At 36.9% G+C, this 16,586-nt stretch overlaps 1 protein-coding gene across 8 annotated transcripts in view; it reads left to right on the top strand.

Moving 5' to 3' along the window:
- The window catches only part of nbeaa (neurobeachin a), a 162,573-nt gene that overhangs the window by 108,674 nt on the left and 37,313 nt on the right, over positions 1–16,586 (top strand). For all 8 annotated transcript variants that reach the window (XM_051120760.1, XM_051120765.1, XM_051120763.1 and 5 more), the window contains exons 13-22: positions 285–453; positions 4,550–4,629; positions 7,719–7,781; positions 8,186–8,283; positions 9,484–9,576; positions 11,191–11,299; positions 12,114–12,195; positions 12,323–12,446; positions 15,069–15,261; positions 15,557–16,576. In XM_051120760.1, coding sequence (XP_050976717.1) covers positions 285–453; positions 4,550–4,629; positions 7,719–7,781; positions 8,186–8,283; positions 9,484–9,576; positions 11,191–11,299; positions 12,114–12,195; positions 12,323–12,446; positions 15,069–15,261; positions 15,557–16,576 — 2,031 coding nt within the window. The remainder of the gene's footprint in view (positions 1–284; positions 454–4,549; positions 4,630–7,718; positions 7,782–8,185; positions 8,284–9,483; positions 9,577–11,190; positions 11,300–12,113; positions 12,196–12,322; positions 12,447–15,068; positions 15,262–15,556; positions 16,577–16,586) is intronic.

The following is a 16,586-nucleotide window of genomic DNA, read 5'->3' as shown; positions in this document are numbered from 1 at the left end:
GAAGAAAGTCATATACATCTAGGATGGCTTGAGAGTGAATAAATCAATGGGGTAATTTTCATTTTTGGGTGAACTGTTCCTTTAAAGACAAAATATTCATTAGAATGTTGCTTTATTATGCAAATTGTTTTATTAAGCAGTTAACTAAAAATCACCCTTTTGCAAGAAGTTACAGTCCTTGACATGTAAACTAACTCTGGCCAATCAGCATCTAGGAACAGAACTATGCTTCACCTGAACCCATTTTAAATCATGTAATCCACTTTGTGTTTTTCATTTCTCAGGTTCAGCTTTCCCTCTACACGTACCTGTCGGCAGAATTCATTGGCACCGCCACCATCTACAGCACCATCCGTCGAGTGGGCACCGTCCTGCAGCTCATGCACACCCTCAAGTACTACTACTGGGCCAGCAACCCCCTGGAAAGTAGCGGTATCACCCCTAAAGGCCTGGGTGAGTGCTCAGACACGTGTGGTTGCTGAATTTACCACCTCACAGGAATCTTTTAAATCCTCATGTCATACCGTGTCATTTTTAACAAAACAAAATACCACAGAGGAAATAAACACGTTCTGGGAAGAGCTGAGCGGTTCAGAAGTCCTCACGCACGATAACTAGTATGTGGTGGTAGGGTGGAGTGTGTGTTGACATAAAGACAGCCAGCAATATGAAGCATGAATGAAGCTTGAAACAGTGCCCACTCTTTCTTTTTTTTTCTTTTTTTTTTTTCCCCGCTGTCACGGTCTATTTTTGTATCCTGTGCACTTTTGTGCCTCAGACTTTTGTTCTCTCTTGGTGCTCATCTTCATTCTAAATCTGGTTTCCTCTCAAGATGACTTTCTCACTGTCTCGCTCTTCAGTGTTTTCCGGTTTCCTCTCTTATTCCTATTTTATCATTCTCTTACTACTTTTCTCATTCTTTTGCCCGCTGTAGCTCTTCTTTCATTTGTTTCTCCTTCCTTCTCGCTGTTTTCCCAAATGCCACGTCCAAAATCTGTCAGTTCTTCCATCTGTTTGCCATCTCTCTTTTCTCCATCCTGGTCTGTCATTCCCAGAGGTGAGTCTCTGCTTTAGATAAATGGTATAGTAATGCTTTAAAGTCTGAAGTGAATGATTTGTAGTATTCAGCATCTATAACTGCCTGATGCGTTTTATCGAGTCGGCAGTAAGCAGTAATGATATGACACACTTATAAACATTGTTCATTAGCCCCCCATATGACACCATGTTTTCCTTGTTTAACTGTAACATATTTATTTAGTTTACATCTGACATTTAATTAAAGAATGTATTAAATATATTTTAAAAAGCAGCATAGCTGATGGCAGCATAATGCTAATATGATATCTGATGATGGTAAATAATCATATAAAATGTTATTATATATAAAATGCATTGATAATAAAGTTCTGGCCAATACAGATTTTTATGTTCTTGCTGATAATTAATAAATGGTAGATATTAAAATTAGGGATTAGTATTAATATTATCAATATCGTGATATTGTGATAGCAAAACTGTCTCAATATTATCATGGTCAAATGATGATATGAAACGATAGGTCTTCCGGGCAAAAAGTGTAGTTTTTAAAACATATTTAAACTTCTTATTCTAACATAAAGGGTCTTTAAAGTGTTTTGGGCCATTATGCTGTGACACAGTATCTGTCAAACGAACTAAAACCAAAAGCGCAATATGGCATAATGCCTTTATCAAATCTGTTGCTGCGTTTCAAAGCGAAGCACGCTATATATCAGTCTACATATGTGATAGACACTGCCCATATAGCACATGCACATCTGCAAGATGTCTGTTAAAGATCACTTGATCTGCAAAGCATCTGCTGTGTATAAACATCAGACAGATGTCTGTAAGATGTTAGTTTTGCATATGTTCTAAATTATAAACATCTTAAAGACATCTAATAGACATCTATTTGACATCTGATAGGAAACGTCCTATAGACGTGTTGCAGATAAGCAAACACTCTAAACAATACGTCTTGCAGATGTAAATGCATACGTCAAATAGACATCTCCGTGATGTATGTGTGCTATCAGGGTGATTATGATCATCTTTTGTTGCGTATAACCCCTATTCAAAATATGTTTCAAGTGCAGAAATTAGAAAAGAAGTATTGTAATTTCCCTACTGTAGTGTAAAGTAAAAATAATATACCATTATTGTGCAGTGCAATTGATTTACAATATATGGCTATTACTGTCGTTGTTGTTATTATTAGTATTATATTCTAATTTGTTTGGTCTCCTAAAACACAAGTGTGAACGTAATTTATACTGAGACAGTATATCATATAGAATATAGATAGAATAATTTAACTTTAAAAATGTACTTTTTTTTATTTTATTTTATTACATGTGTCTATTTTTTTTAATATCAGAATAAATATTGCATCGTGGACTGCATATCACTATATTATCATATTGTGGGATTTTGATATTGTTACATCCCTAATTAAAATGATTGCTGTTTTGTAGATAGAGCATAAATGAAAAACAAAAGCTAAATGCTGCAGTTAAATTAAGCCATCACAAGATAACAGCTTTTAGCTGTTTATTCATCAAAGAATCCTGAATAAAGTATCACAGGTTCCAAAAATATATTAAGCAGCACAGCTGTTTTGAACATTGATAATAAATCAGCATATTAAAATGATTTCTGAAGGAGTGTGTGACATTGAAGACTGGAGTAATGATGCTGTAAATTCAGCTTTGCATTATAGAAATAAATTATATTTTAAACTATATTAAAATAGAAAACAACTATTTAAAATTACAAAAATATTTCACAATATTACTGTGTTTTTCTGTATTTTTAATCGAATAAATACAGCGTTGATGAGCAGAAAGACTTCTTTAAAAAACATTCAAAATCCTTCTGATCCCAAACTTTTGAACGGCATTGTATGTATAGTAAAGTATGAAAATTACCGAAGATTACATTTTAGAATGTTTAAAGATAAATTTTAAGTGAACATAAAGTGAGAGCAAATGTAGTTTAAAAACTGAAAATGAACGTGCATGTTTTTTTTGGATCTGCTTGGTTGGTAAAACTTTGCTTGTGCTACAGTTTTTGGATGTTGTCCATTATATTCTATAGTGGATGTACTGGCCCGTTTAGACAAGCCTGCAGTTGGGTTTCATTCTTCTCCTCCCTGTGTACTTCAGATAACACTCTGAGTTGTGCCTGCTTATCTCTGTTAGATGCAGAGCCCGTGTCACCATGGCAACCCTGTTGCCCTTCCCATGATGCTGCATGGGTTTGTCACATTGTAGAGAGAGTGTGTCTGTGTCTGTAATGTAGTGTTAATTTAGACTTCTTTTAATTTTGTTTCAGTCTTAATTGGATTTTAAAAGTCAAATGATTAAAATATGGAAATGTAAATTAATAAACTTTTGGCAGACAAAAACAGCATTAATCTAATTCCAGTTGCATTTCACGAAGCATTCATTTGCATACCTGTAAGCACATTTTGTCAGTGACAAATATTTTGTTATATTCTTGCATATGCAACAGATCTGTGATATAACAGGAATTGATTGATCAACTCAACTGGCCTTGCTTTGACGCTTGGGATGCTGTAGGGTGAATACTATGGAACACACCTGCACTGACCCAAAACAAATCTCTTTCTCCAGATCTCTCAGTCTATACCCGGTCATCAATTCTCTCACTGCACCAAATCATTGCAGCTGGGAAAGGTCAAGGGATGTACCTGGCTACAAATAGACCTTGACCACGTTCATAGCGTACAAATGGTCGACGCGGCAGAGCGTTTGTGTGTGTAACCGCACACAGACTGCTGAACTGCAGGGCAAGGACGATGGCGTCACACACCTGATGTGGGGATGAATGTGGCTGGAGATGGGGAGGACGCTGACCTGCTTCATTACATCACACACTTTAGTTTTCCATACAGAAAGTGATGTGAATTTTTCATGGCAGCTTTGTAGCGTCTGGGCGCTGCGCATTCAATAAAAGATGAGAAGTATGCATGTGTGTCTATTTGAGAAAGATAGTGCGGGATTGTAAAATAGAAACTGAAGGAGAGAGAGAAATAGGGTGGTTGTGTGGTTTGGAAATGGGGTTGGTGTGTCGTTTAGGGGTTTGTATTCCCTAAGCTGCGTCTTAAGTGCTGTTTTTGTTTTTCTTGTGTTTTGTGTGTCGCTGTACTGAATTCTTTAAGCTGCGGCTTTTCCCTTGTCTCTGAATTTTTTTTTTGAAGTTTTAGTTTGTTCATTAATAGCAGAGTCACCTGTGATTCTTAGCTGTTAGTTTTGTGCAATATTCAAAGAGAGTGATATATTTTAAGTCAGCTCCCTAAATGTGTTTTTCCAACATTATCTTAAATATAGAATTAGGAAACATTTGGCATAAGGCATTATGTTAATTTTTCAGTTCACTGGTGATGATTAATAGCATATATTAAGGTTCTCACGTATATTTAATTGCCATACGCAGGTGTTTATTAAGAGTTTAGATGTGTGCAACCGATGTAATCGTTGTAAATCACTGTGTTTTCTTACAGATGGTCCACGGCCCTCTCAGAAGGAGATTATATCCCTGCGGGCATTCATGCTGCTTTTCCTCAAACAGCTCATTCTCAAGGTGAGAATTATTATTATAATATTTTTTTAAAACATATTTTTTAAAGTTTTTATATCATTAAATGTGAGTATGTATTTATGTGCGTGTTTGTGTGTGTGTGTGTGTGTGTGTGTGTGTGTATATATATATATATATATATATATATATATATATATATATATATATATATATATATATATATATATATATATATATATATATATATAGAATATATATATATATATATATATATATATATATATAGAATATATATTTATAATTTGTAATGTTTCTTAAAGAAGTTTCTACTCACCAAGCCTACATTTATTTGATGCAAAATATTTTAAAATGCAATTTATTCCTCATTATTTAACACAGTTGAGTAATTTTTTCAGGATTCTTTAATGAATAGATCCATTTCTCTGAAATACAAAAGCTTTTGTAACATTATATACTATGCCATTCAAAAGCTTGGAGTCAGTATAATTGTTATTTATTTATTTTTATTTTTTATTTTAAATAAGTTATAGAAATTAATATTTCAGATAAATGCTGTTCTTCTGAACTTTATATTCTTCAAAGAAACCTGAAAATGTTATACTCATCTGTTTTCAGCATAATAATTATAATAAATGTTTTTGAGCAGCAAAATAGAATATTAGAATGATTTCTGCAGGATCATGTGACTGGAGTAATGATGCTAAAAATTCAGCTTTGAAATCACAGGAATAAATTACATTTTGAAATATGTTCAAATAGAAATCAGTTATTTAAAATAGTAAAAATGTTTTAAAATTTTACTGTTTTTGCTGTACTTTGGATCAAATAAATCCAGGCTTGGTGAGCAGAAGAGGCCGCTTTAAAAAGCATTTAAAAATCGTAACTGTTGACTGGTAGTGGTATACATCAGTTCTTTTTGGTCTTCGAATCTGATTAGCTGAGAGGAGTGTGATATTCTAGTGACATCAGAACTCCAACCATTCCACCATTTATATCACTCAGCTTGCAGTGTTTTCCACAGCGAATGTTATGGCGGACATCCAGATCCACTATAATTACTAAAATAGCGTTTTTTGTTTCACGGAATGGAGGTTTTTTTTAGTCTTGTTTAGACTTAAAATATGCGGTTTGTTAAAGACACCATCTCTCTGAAAATTTGCGTAGATGTTTTTGGAGATGTGAGCTCCAGGGCGCCAACGGCCGTTCAGTGCTCATTACCCCGCCAAGAGCAGCCTCAGATCTTCTAGAATTTGGTCTCTTTGGTCTCATTAATTTACTATTTGTTCCAATGCAAATACTTTTGGCTGAGGGCAAAATATCACATTATATTTTATGTAAATTTTATGTAACTTTTATGATATCTGTTGTTGTTTATTAAATCTTATTTTTCAATAAATAATATTTGATATAAATAAAAGTAGTATTTAATAATAGTATTTAATATTGGGGAAAGGTGTATGTGTTCGCCATTAGATGAGGACAAGAGACTGTTTTTATGAGTGAGTCAGCAGTAAAGACTTTTATATTGAAAGAGACTAAAATGTGGTTGTAAACAAGGAAGATATTTTTACTTTCAACAACACCTTGTAAAGCACAGCCAACAAATGCACTGAGCAGTGCTGTCATTGGAAATCTCCCTTAAAAGATGAAAGGATAATACGACACAGATATCGCTTCAATTAATGTTTTATGCTGAATATAAGATTGAGCTAAGGAATGAATGCTGGTATCAGATGCAGGTAATCACACTCGCTCAGTCCATCTCTCTCTCATAATACTCTACTCTACACAATAGTGATACAGTTGGCTTTCAATGAAGCTACTCAACATTCCATCATTACTAGTTCTAAAGTGACGTTTTCGAATTAGAAACGGAGGCTTGGATTCTGTTAAACTGTCAATTTGAGATTTGAATCCATGGCGGAAGGAAGTAGTTCTGCACAAAAGAGAGACACTCAGTTGTTGTTTTTATGCACTTACACACTAGAGCCATCAAAGTGCTGTATAAATGCAATATCACACGGCAATTATTAATCTATTACTACTAATCATACTCGCTAATCATCAAAGGTTTATGTCAGAAAGGAAAAGTAAATATCGCTGATGAATATTTTGTAGTCAGATTTTATAATAAAACATCTTTTACACATGTGGTAACATATTTCATTTCATAGCTGCTTTGCCTTATGTGCATCAACACTTTTCTTTAAAACTGATTTTATTTGACATGTAATTGCAATGATTCGGACAGCCTGAATAAAATGCATTAGTTCCCAAGCAGTGACAGCGAGAAGACATGTCTGATTTGTTAAAATAACACAATTTATCCAAAATTTTCCCTGAAATTTGATCCGGTTTGAAAGGCAGTCGTGCAGAAATTTGCTTATTTGCCTTTGTTTAAAAACAGTACAGGCGGCTTGATGGTGCCAACACAGAGAGAATTGCATTATGGATTATCACGCAACACAAAGCAGTGTGTGTGTGTTACTTGCACAGGCTGTTGTCCTGTTGTTGATGTGGTTGCCAAGCAGCACGTTTTTTTTTCATTTATCCGCTGCCTTTTTGTTTCGTTCCTATTATATTCTGCCCCCTTTCCACATTTTCTCCTTTTCGTGCAGTTATTAGCATTGTGAGCGGCTTGTGATAGTGGCCCCAATCCATCACAGATGCCCTTCACTTCACCAAACAAAGCATTGAGACTCATTCACGAGAACACAAAGTACAGCAGCTACCTGCAACATCAAATGCTTTCCTGTTCGTTCACAACCTTGAAATACCCAACTTATTCAATTAACTATCAAAGTATTTTCTCAGAAGTCAAAACTTCATAGACGTTTTTTTCAACAATGTCCAGAACAAGAAAGAAATTGAATCAGGTGCCTTAAAAACCTTTAACTCAAGCATCAAAGAAGCATAACAGATATAATCTGGAAATGTTAAAATGGGGAAAAAGTAGATTATTTATTAATTTGTTTATTATTAAATAGAAGTGTTTTTTTATGATTTATTTCCATTACTTAAAATGTATTTAAACAAAATTGATTTAATTAGAAAATTTTAAATGTTTCCTGCTTATATCTCATTTTTGTGTGCTCTGCTTTTTCTTTTAGGACCGAGGAGTGAAGGAAGATGAGTTGCAGAGCATATTAAACTACCTGCTAACCATGCATGAGGTAAAACTGATCAATAAATGGAGCAAAGGTCTTGTGGTCTAATTTTCTTTAGCCTTTATTAAACAAACCTTATTCCATGCTCTTTATGAAAAACAAGCTGCTTTAGTCTGTCTGGAAGGCTGAAATATTCACCTGAAGTGTCAAAAGTGCAGAAGTTTTTGAGTCCATCAGGAAGGCGCTAGTATTATCCTGAAAGCTGCGTTAATGCTTTGATTGAGTCCCATGAAATTGCAGTAATGCACCATCTCTCCTGCCATTTGATTGAAAACACCAAATGACTCCTGAAAACTGCTAGTTAAGTGCAGCATTATATAACACCCAGACATTTTAAGGGTATCTGGTGGATCATTACGGTCTACTGTTGTGTGGTTCACTGTCTGTTTGTTCATTTTTCTCTCTTGTAGGATGAAAACATCCATGATGTGCTGCAGCTCTTGGTCGCGCTCATGTCTGAGCACCCCGCCTCCATGATCCCTGCCTTCGACCAGAGGAATGGAATACGGTGAGGCCTCGGGGACAAACGGCTCTTGCGTAGTCCGGTTACGTAACTGAAATAGATTTGGGCTGTCACAGCTGTATCAATCACATTCCCTCGCGCCTCACAACCCATCGCAAGAAACTTAAGTGCTTGTTTGAACTGCTCTCCTTATGAATTCACACCCTCTGGGTGTCTTGATGATATTTTATGACTAGGGCTGTCAATCGATTCAAATATGTAATCACGTTTGTTCTCAAAATTTTTCCATAGCTGAAGGGGTAGTCAATCCTAAATGAAAATTCGGAAAAAGCAAATGATGACAGTTTCCGCCACTGAATAAAAAATAATTTTAAAAAAGTTTATTGTGACTTTTCTTTTATCTCACAATTAAATTTTTTCTCATAATTGTGAGATATAAACTTGCAAATGCGAGTTAAAAAGTCAGAACTGTGAAATATAAGCTCACAATTCTGACTTTTTTTCTCGCAATTTTATTTTTTCTCAATTGAGATATGAACTTGCGAATGTTTATATCTCAAGTTTATAGCTCACAATTCTGACTTTTTTTTTCACAATTGTGAGTTTATATTTTGCAATTGTTTTTTCCCCCTCACAATTCTTATTTTTTCCTCTGAATTGTGAGATATAAACTTGCAAATGCGAGTTATAAAGTCAGAATTGTGACTTTTTTTTCTCACTATTCTGACTTTTTTTCTGATAAGGCTGATATGTTCTCAGAATTGCGTAGAAACTCAGTTGTATGAGAAAATCCAAAATTGTGAGTTTTTATCTCACAGTTATGACTTTCTAAGTCACAATTGCGAGTTTATATCTCACAATTCTGAATTCAGAAGTGTGAGATGTAACTTTGCAATTGCGAGAAAAAAGGCAGAAAAAGTTGCAGTTACCTTTTTTTATTTTTAGTGGCGGAAACGATGGAAGTCAATGGGAACTAAAACAATTTGCTTAACAAAATTTCTCAAATTGTCTAATTTTGTGGGGGGGGGGGGGGATGCGTACAGGTTTGGAATGATATGAGGGTGAGTAGATGATACAGATTTATCATTTTAACACATCAACCCCTGATTTACTCCTCTCACTCATGAAAAACCGTCTATATTTCTCAAACTGCACAGCAAGTGCAAACATCAATTCAGATCTGCAGTTAGTCAAAAATGAAACCACATTTCTCACAATTTCTGTATTTCCGATATTTACTTTCAGAGTCATCTACAAGCTCCTGGCCTCCAAAAGCGAGAGTATACGAGTCCAAGCTCTTAAAGTTCTCGGCTACTTCCTGAAACATCTGGGACACAAGTGAGTATTAACGATCTAAAAATTTGAGTGAAGGCCTGTATGCGAGCATACAAAGTTGTATTTGATATGTTGGCATGTGAAGAAACCTTGGCTGAGTGTGGTTAATTGTCATGCTTAAGCAGTGCGTATTTCTTTTTAAAAAAATAGTCTCTTTTTTACAACACAGCTGCATTTATGTTTTAAAAGTTCAAAAGGTACAGCATGAGCAGAAATGACCAGACTACATATACCTGGCCTTCGTGAGGGGAAGTGAGCACATTTAGAGAGGGTTGTGTAGCTGACAGGAAGTGTTAAACGCATGGGCTACCGCTGGAATAATTGTTCTGACAGTTCGTGTGTCCGGCAAGGCAGAGCTTTAGACAAGATGCTACAAAGAAAACAATTTGGTATAAAAACGATTTCCACTCAGAAATTGCTAGTAAATATCACAATTAATTGCATAGAAATGCCAAGTAACAAATTAAATGTAATCAAATTAAATGTGAAATCTTGAAGTAGAAAATAATCTTTGTTTTATTTATTTCGAAAAATCTTGTTTTTCTTAAACAATGTATTAAGGTTATCGATCGTTATTCAGACATCTATGACTTACCTGCTTAAAGGGATAGCTCACCCAAAAATGAAAGTTCTGTCATTAATTACTCACCCTCATTTCGTTTCAAACCTGTAAGACCTTCATTCATCTTCAGAACACAAATTAAGATATTTTTAATGAAATCTGAGAGCTTTCTAACCCTTGTTTCTGTGATTCAGCCATAATTTTTACAAGCTACAAGAATACTTTTTGTGAATGTGCATCGAAGACTCACAGGCAAGAGAAGAAATTGTTGAATAAAGTCATTATTTTTATTTTATTTTTATTTTTTATTTTTGCTCACAAAAAGTATTCACGTAGCTTCATAATATTACTGTTGAACCTCTGATGTCACATGGACTATTTTAATGATGTCCTTACTATCTTTCTTGTCTTTGAATGTGTCGGTTGTGTTGCAGTCTGTGCAAAGCTCAGAGCTCTCAGATTTCATCCAAAATATCTTAATTTGTGTTCCGAAAATGAACAAAGGTCTTATGGATTTGTAACAACTTGTGGGTAATTAATTAATGACAGAAAATGCCAAAAATGTAATTTAAAAGTGCATAAAAAATAAAAAAATATTCAGGAAATTTAGCTTTATACTAGACACAACTTGCAGAGCTGTGTGTGTCATTAATTTGCATATTGATTTGTCATACGCATCTTCATCCTTGTCTGAAAGATGAATTAAATGCATTTGACCGGCAGTCTTTGTGCTGTCATGTCCCCTCCCCCTGACTGACGTGCTTGGGAACGCTGATATCTCCGAAAGGCTGCAAGAGGGCCAATGACAGCTGTGTGTTTGTGTATATGTGTGTGTGTGCCCTTGAGGAGTGCGGTGTCACTTCTAATCGCATCAGTGTGCCAGTAGCATGCGTCTCCTCATTGATCTTAATGGTGTGGAAGGCTGAGGGGTAAAATTGAGCCAGTGAGAGACTTTATACCTGCCTTTGCATTGTCAATGTCACTGCAAACAACATGACACATGCACCTCTTATCTCACTTCCCCCTGTGCTCTCTGTGTGTGTGTCTGTGTACAGGAGAAAGGTGGAGATCATGCACACACACAGCCTCTTCACGTTGCTCGGAGAGCGACTAATGATGCACACCAGCACTGTGACCATCACCACCTACAACACGCTCTATGAGGTATCCACTTGTCTACATGTAACAAATGACAAGAAAAAAATGATGAAAAAATGTTTAATGGTTCTGCTCCACAATTCAGTAATGCGTAGTTTCAGTCTTTGTAACGTGTTTTCACCAATACATTTCTAACATTTATAATGTGTTTAGAAACAATTCTCTAAATTGCCTTTAAATGCGCTTTTTACCACTTTTTATATGTGATGCATTATAAAAATATTTTGAAAGGTCCACTCAGTATGTTTTGCTCTCGGTGAAATGGCAGCTGTCACAAATGGACAATCATTATGAAAATTCTCTATGTGGTTTTATGATTTTAACTACCGTGATTCATTTTTTACTAGAAACAATAGTGTCTAATAACAAGAAATATTCACGTCTTTGTGTAAAACTATAGAACAAGGGGAAAATATACTTTGAATGAATTGCAAATAAATTTATGATGCATTATTATAACCATTCTAATCATTTATATCTATTAATAAATATGTATTGCCACAGTTATTAAAACAATGTGCCACAAGAGGCCATGCATGCAGTAAATTTACCAAAAGTAAAAGGGTTTTTAAAGATGAAAAGTGTTTTATGATAAGCATCAATGTTTATTAAAATTAATATATCAAAGTAAAGTTCCAGGCAACTTAGGAATATGGTGTATTAAAGGAGAATATATAGAAGAATTTATTTTAATATATAGTAGAATTTATTTTAAGGCCTCATAGAATGTGTTCTCTGTAAACGCTCATCTGAAATCATGATGATTATGTGTATTTGGATAACATGTAAATCTAATCAAACTGAATTTTGTCTAATGTAGATCTTAACAGAACAGGTTTGCACTCAGGTAGTGCACAAGCCTCATCCAGAACCCGATTCAACAGTCAAGATCCAAAACCCCAGTAAGTGTCTGTTGTTCATTTCGTTTCTAGTTATTTTGTCAGATCAATTTCAACACACATCAAATCAATGCCAAATCTCTCATTGCTTTTTCCATTTCTCTCTCCTTTTTCTTTTTGATTTTCTCAGTGATTCTGAAGGTTGTGGCTACACTGCTTAAAAGTTCTTCCCCCAGCGCTGAGCTGATGGAAGTACGACGCCTCTTCCTGTCCGACATGATCAAACTCTTCAGCAACAGCAGAGAAAACAGACGGTAAGCCGTTTATACACACTAGTGCTGAATGCTAAATCTGTGTTTGGGTTTTTGGCCTAAAGTAAATTCTTGTTCCATTTGATATACACACTTTCATGTTATGGCCAGTAGAAAACCATTTAGCTTCACTGTTGAGTACAAAGGCACTTCCTTCCTTACCTCCTGTGAGAAACACATACAAACAAAACAATATATTTATAGATATAGATACAAAAGAATCTTCCTCTCTTAAGTACAAACATGCCCACAGAAACCCAGACATATGCAGACACTACAATATTTTTACACAAGCAAGCTGTATGCAAACATCAGAAGCATTTAGCGTCTCCCTCTCAGTGGGAAAGACGCTCCCTCCTATTAAATCAATTAGTGTCATAATTAATGCATTGAGGAATGAAGATTTGAAGTGGCATTTTCTCTGCATTGTTCCATTTCATGGACTCTTGTGGAGCTTAAGCCTGACTGTCACCTGTTGGATTTAGGTTGGTCTTATTTGCTCATTAGTAAGATTTAGGTACATTGGGTGGGTGAGTGTGTCTCTGCACACTTCTATCCTAAATAAGCCCACAGCGCACCATGCACCCAGGCCCGCTCAGTCAGCTGCTGCCATGGTTACAACTGCATACCAAAATCACAATGCATATTTTAGCAGTGGTGAAGTGGGACTGCTTGTTTCAGTATTCCATAACAAGCCCGGCATTCTGAAGTGAGCAGACGTGTCTGGAATCTGAGATGACAAGAGTGAAGGAGTATTTCCAGCAAGTTCCAGCAATCATAAACCACTGCCTCCTTAGTACTTGCGTAGGCCGTTTGTTTTTATGCTGCGTTCATCCTTTGTTTATAAAGTGATCCTCTTTAGATTTGATTTAGTTTTGATTACAGTGAGTAATGGTTTCCAGACTTCCATTACTGGAACAAATTAAACAGGTTAGTAATTAGGTCATGCCACTATAATATAGCTTACTACAGTCTAAAATGTATATCAAACGTATGGTTTGCATCGTTTCACACATTATTAAAGGAGACCTATTATGTCCCTTTATACAATATGTCATTTAAGTATGTGTCCCTAGAATGTGTTTTGCTTGGCAAACAGTATGTTCGGATAATGTGTTCTTCTGGCATTCCACATAAATTCTTACATGTAATCTTCTCCCTTCAACCACGCAGTCTTTGTTCTCTGCGGTGCCTCCTCCTACCAACAATAACTGCAGCCAATTCAAGCGCAAAATAGTTTAAGACATGCTTTTTTGGGGGGCGTTAAATAATGGCGCAAATGCCAGTATTTTGACGAGCGCAAACGTTAGTAAAACACGTTGCGTGATTTATTTAAATAATCTCCTCCCATAAATTTTGCATCTGAAAAGGAAACTTCTACAAATGCAAATTCAATAAGGTCAGGCGCAAAAATAACTGTGTCCACACCTTTTCAGCGCTAATTTGTCAACTGTGCATCTTTAGTAAAACTTTACAGTACAGTTTTAACACCAAAAGGCGGTTTGTGCTGGTGCAAGCTGTTAGTAAAACTGGCCCTAAGTTCTCTTTCATGTCTTATTGCACTTAAACTGTAAAATACACACAAGTTTATGTTAAAAACACACAGGAGTTACAAAAACTGTCAGTTATGTCTGTGAGGGTAAACAGCTGGGAAAGAAATCGCATGTTTATATTAGATCTGTGTGGCAGTAGCATAATATTCGGTACGTAAATCCACTGGAGGGACTCTAAATAGTGGTCTGTGCTCACTTGTGCAGCCAACGACAGAACAGTTGCTTAAGCATTTGCCATGGCGTTAGAACCCCAGATAGCACACGTACATCTGCGAGATGTCTGTTAAAGATCTCTTGATCTGGAAAACATCTGCTGTGTACAAACATCTGGCAGACGTCTGTAAGATGTCAGTTTTACATACATTCTAAAACATCTTAAAATCATCTAATAGACTTCTAATTGACATCTGATAGGAAACGTCCAATAGACGTATTGCAGATGAGCAAACTACATCTTGCAAATGTCTTGCAGATGTAAATGCAGACGTCAAATAGACGTCTCCAAGATGTACGTGTGCTATCAGGGACTGGTGCACCGTCTTTGCTTGCGATGCAGATTAAGGGGTGGTAATATTATAATAAGATTGAAATTAAGCGAAATATGGCATGGTAGTTTTTTCACAAGCTTGCAGAAAAAGGCTTACCAAAACAAAGTTACTGGGTTGTCCTTTTTATTGGTTGGTAGATGCACTGGGGACCCAATTATAGCACTTAAAGATGGAAAAAGCACGGTTCACAACATTAATGTTGAGTTTGAAAAATAGCCATGGATATTGATTTTTAAATGTTCAAAAGATTACATTTAACAGTGTTATTAAAGTAATAGTGTTTTGGAAGATTAACTTCAAATGAGCATTAGATGACTCAAAGGTAATTTAAATGAAAAACAGGAAATGAGCATGCACAATTCAGTATCTTTCGAAAAGTTTTCCATTAGCACATAGCCTCTGTTAAAAACAGGTGGTGTAGAAATTTAGCACCAGAGCTTTTACCTCAGTTAACATTCTGCTTGAGTGAATAATTAGTCCATTCGATCTAAATTGGCATCATGGTATCATTGTAATGTGTGTAGGTGTCTGCTGCAGTGTTCAGTGTGGCAGGACTGGATGTTCTCTCTTGGCTACATTAACCCAAAGAACCCTGAGGAGCAGAAGATCACCGAAATGGTCTACAACATATTCCGCATCCTGCTCTACCATGCCATCAAGTATGAGTGGGGAGGCTGGCGCGTGTGGGTGGACACGCTCTCCATCGCCCACTCCAAGGTTAGAGCAAGCCAATCTGCAGCTCTTAGCCCTTTTCTTGACATATTTAGTTGCGTAATATCACATTTAATGGTTTTAATGCATTTCTTATGTCAGCGAAGGATGAAACTGTTGTTATTTTTACCATCTACACTTTCTGGCTTTGTCTTTTGGTCATCCTAACAGTAATAGCTTTAGATTTAGTTAAACGCTGATCAAAAAGTCTTTTTGTTTACTTAATTGGATAAGTGTTGCAATGAACCAGTCAAATCCATCTAACGGTGGAAGGTAGACTCACAACACTGCTACTCTTTAGGTGACCTACGAGGCGCACAAAGAGTACCTGGCAAAGATGTACGAGGAGTACCAACGACAAGAGGAAGAGAACATCAAGAAAGGAAAGAAAGGTTCCGTCAGCACAATTTCCGGTCTTTCCGCTCAACCCACCACTGTCAACGGAAACCTGGAGATCCGCGAGATTGATGACACATCTCAAACGCAGACACCAGAGAGCGAGGCTGACTATGGAGAAAACGCAGACTCACGGAACCTACTAGCCGAGACCAAAGGTCCAGAGGGCGAAGGCGAACGCTCGGCCGCAGGGGTTCGTGTAGAAGTCCATGACTTGCTGGTAGACATCAAAGCTGAGAAGGTGGAAGCCACGGAGGTGAAATTAGATGATCTGGATCTGTCCCCGGAGGTTCTTGGAGGAGGAGGTGGCATGGAGAATGGACCTTTGGTGGAAGTAGACTCGCTGTTGGACAGCGCCTACTGTGCGGCAGTTCACAAGCTCAACGGGAGCCTTGTCCCCAAAGAGGAGGAAAGCGTTGTGGTGGGTTTGACTGAAGACGATGGGAATATGGGTCCTCTAATCACGCTCGCAGACGAAAAGGACAGCGTTCCCAGCAACAATGGCTTCCTGTTTCCAAAGGTAGATGAGAAGCTGCTTCCCTCACTGGCGTCGACGGAGCCCCTGGTGCTGCCCAGCCCTGAGCAGCCCACTTGTACAACAACCCCACACACTTCGAGCGCCAGTGATGACCTCAGCCTGCTGGCCCACATGACTTCTTGTGGCTCAGATCTGGTTCAGACCCCAAGTGGCCTAACAGAGGATGATGGGTTTAAGTTGCAGAGCTCCTTGGCGGACATCAGCACGCTGGCAGAAGCAGAGGCCCAGGCTGCAGCCAGGACAGCAGAGTGTTTGGAACAAGACGTTGGGGAGGCCAGGGGTGGAAAGAGCGGAGGAGATGCAGCGAGCACGACTTCAGACACGGAGAGATCTGACGATGGAAAGGACAAAGAAATGAAGAAGATTCAGACCACAGCCACCACACAGGTGCAAATCT

The sequence above is a fragment of the Labeo rohita genome, chromosome 10 (assembly GCF_022985175.1).
Source record: "Labeo rohita strain BAU-BD-2019 chromosome 10, IGBB_LRoh.1.0, whole genome shotgun sequence".
Classification (NCBI taxonomy): domain Eukaryota; kingdom Metazoa; phylum Chordata; class Actinopteri; order Cypriniformes; family Cyprinidae; genus Labeo; species Labeo rohita.
Note: the sequence above shows the minus strand (reverse complement) of the source record. Positions and strands in the feature narration are given on the sequence as shown.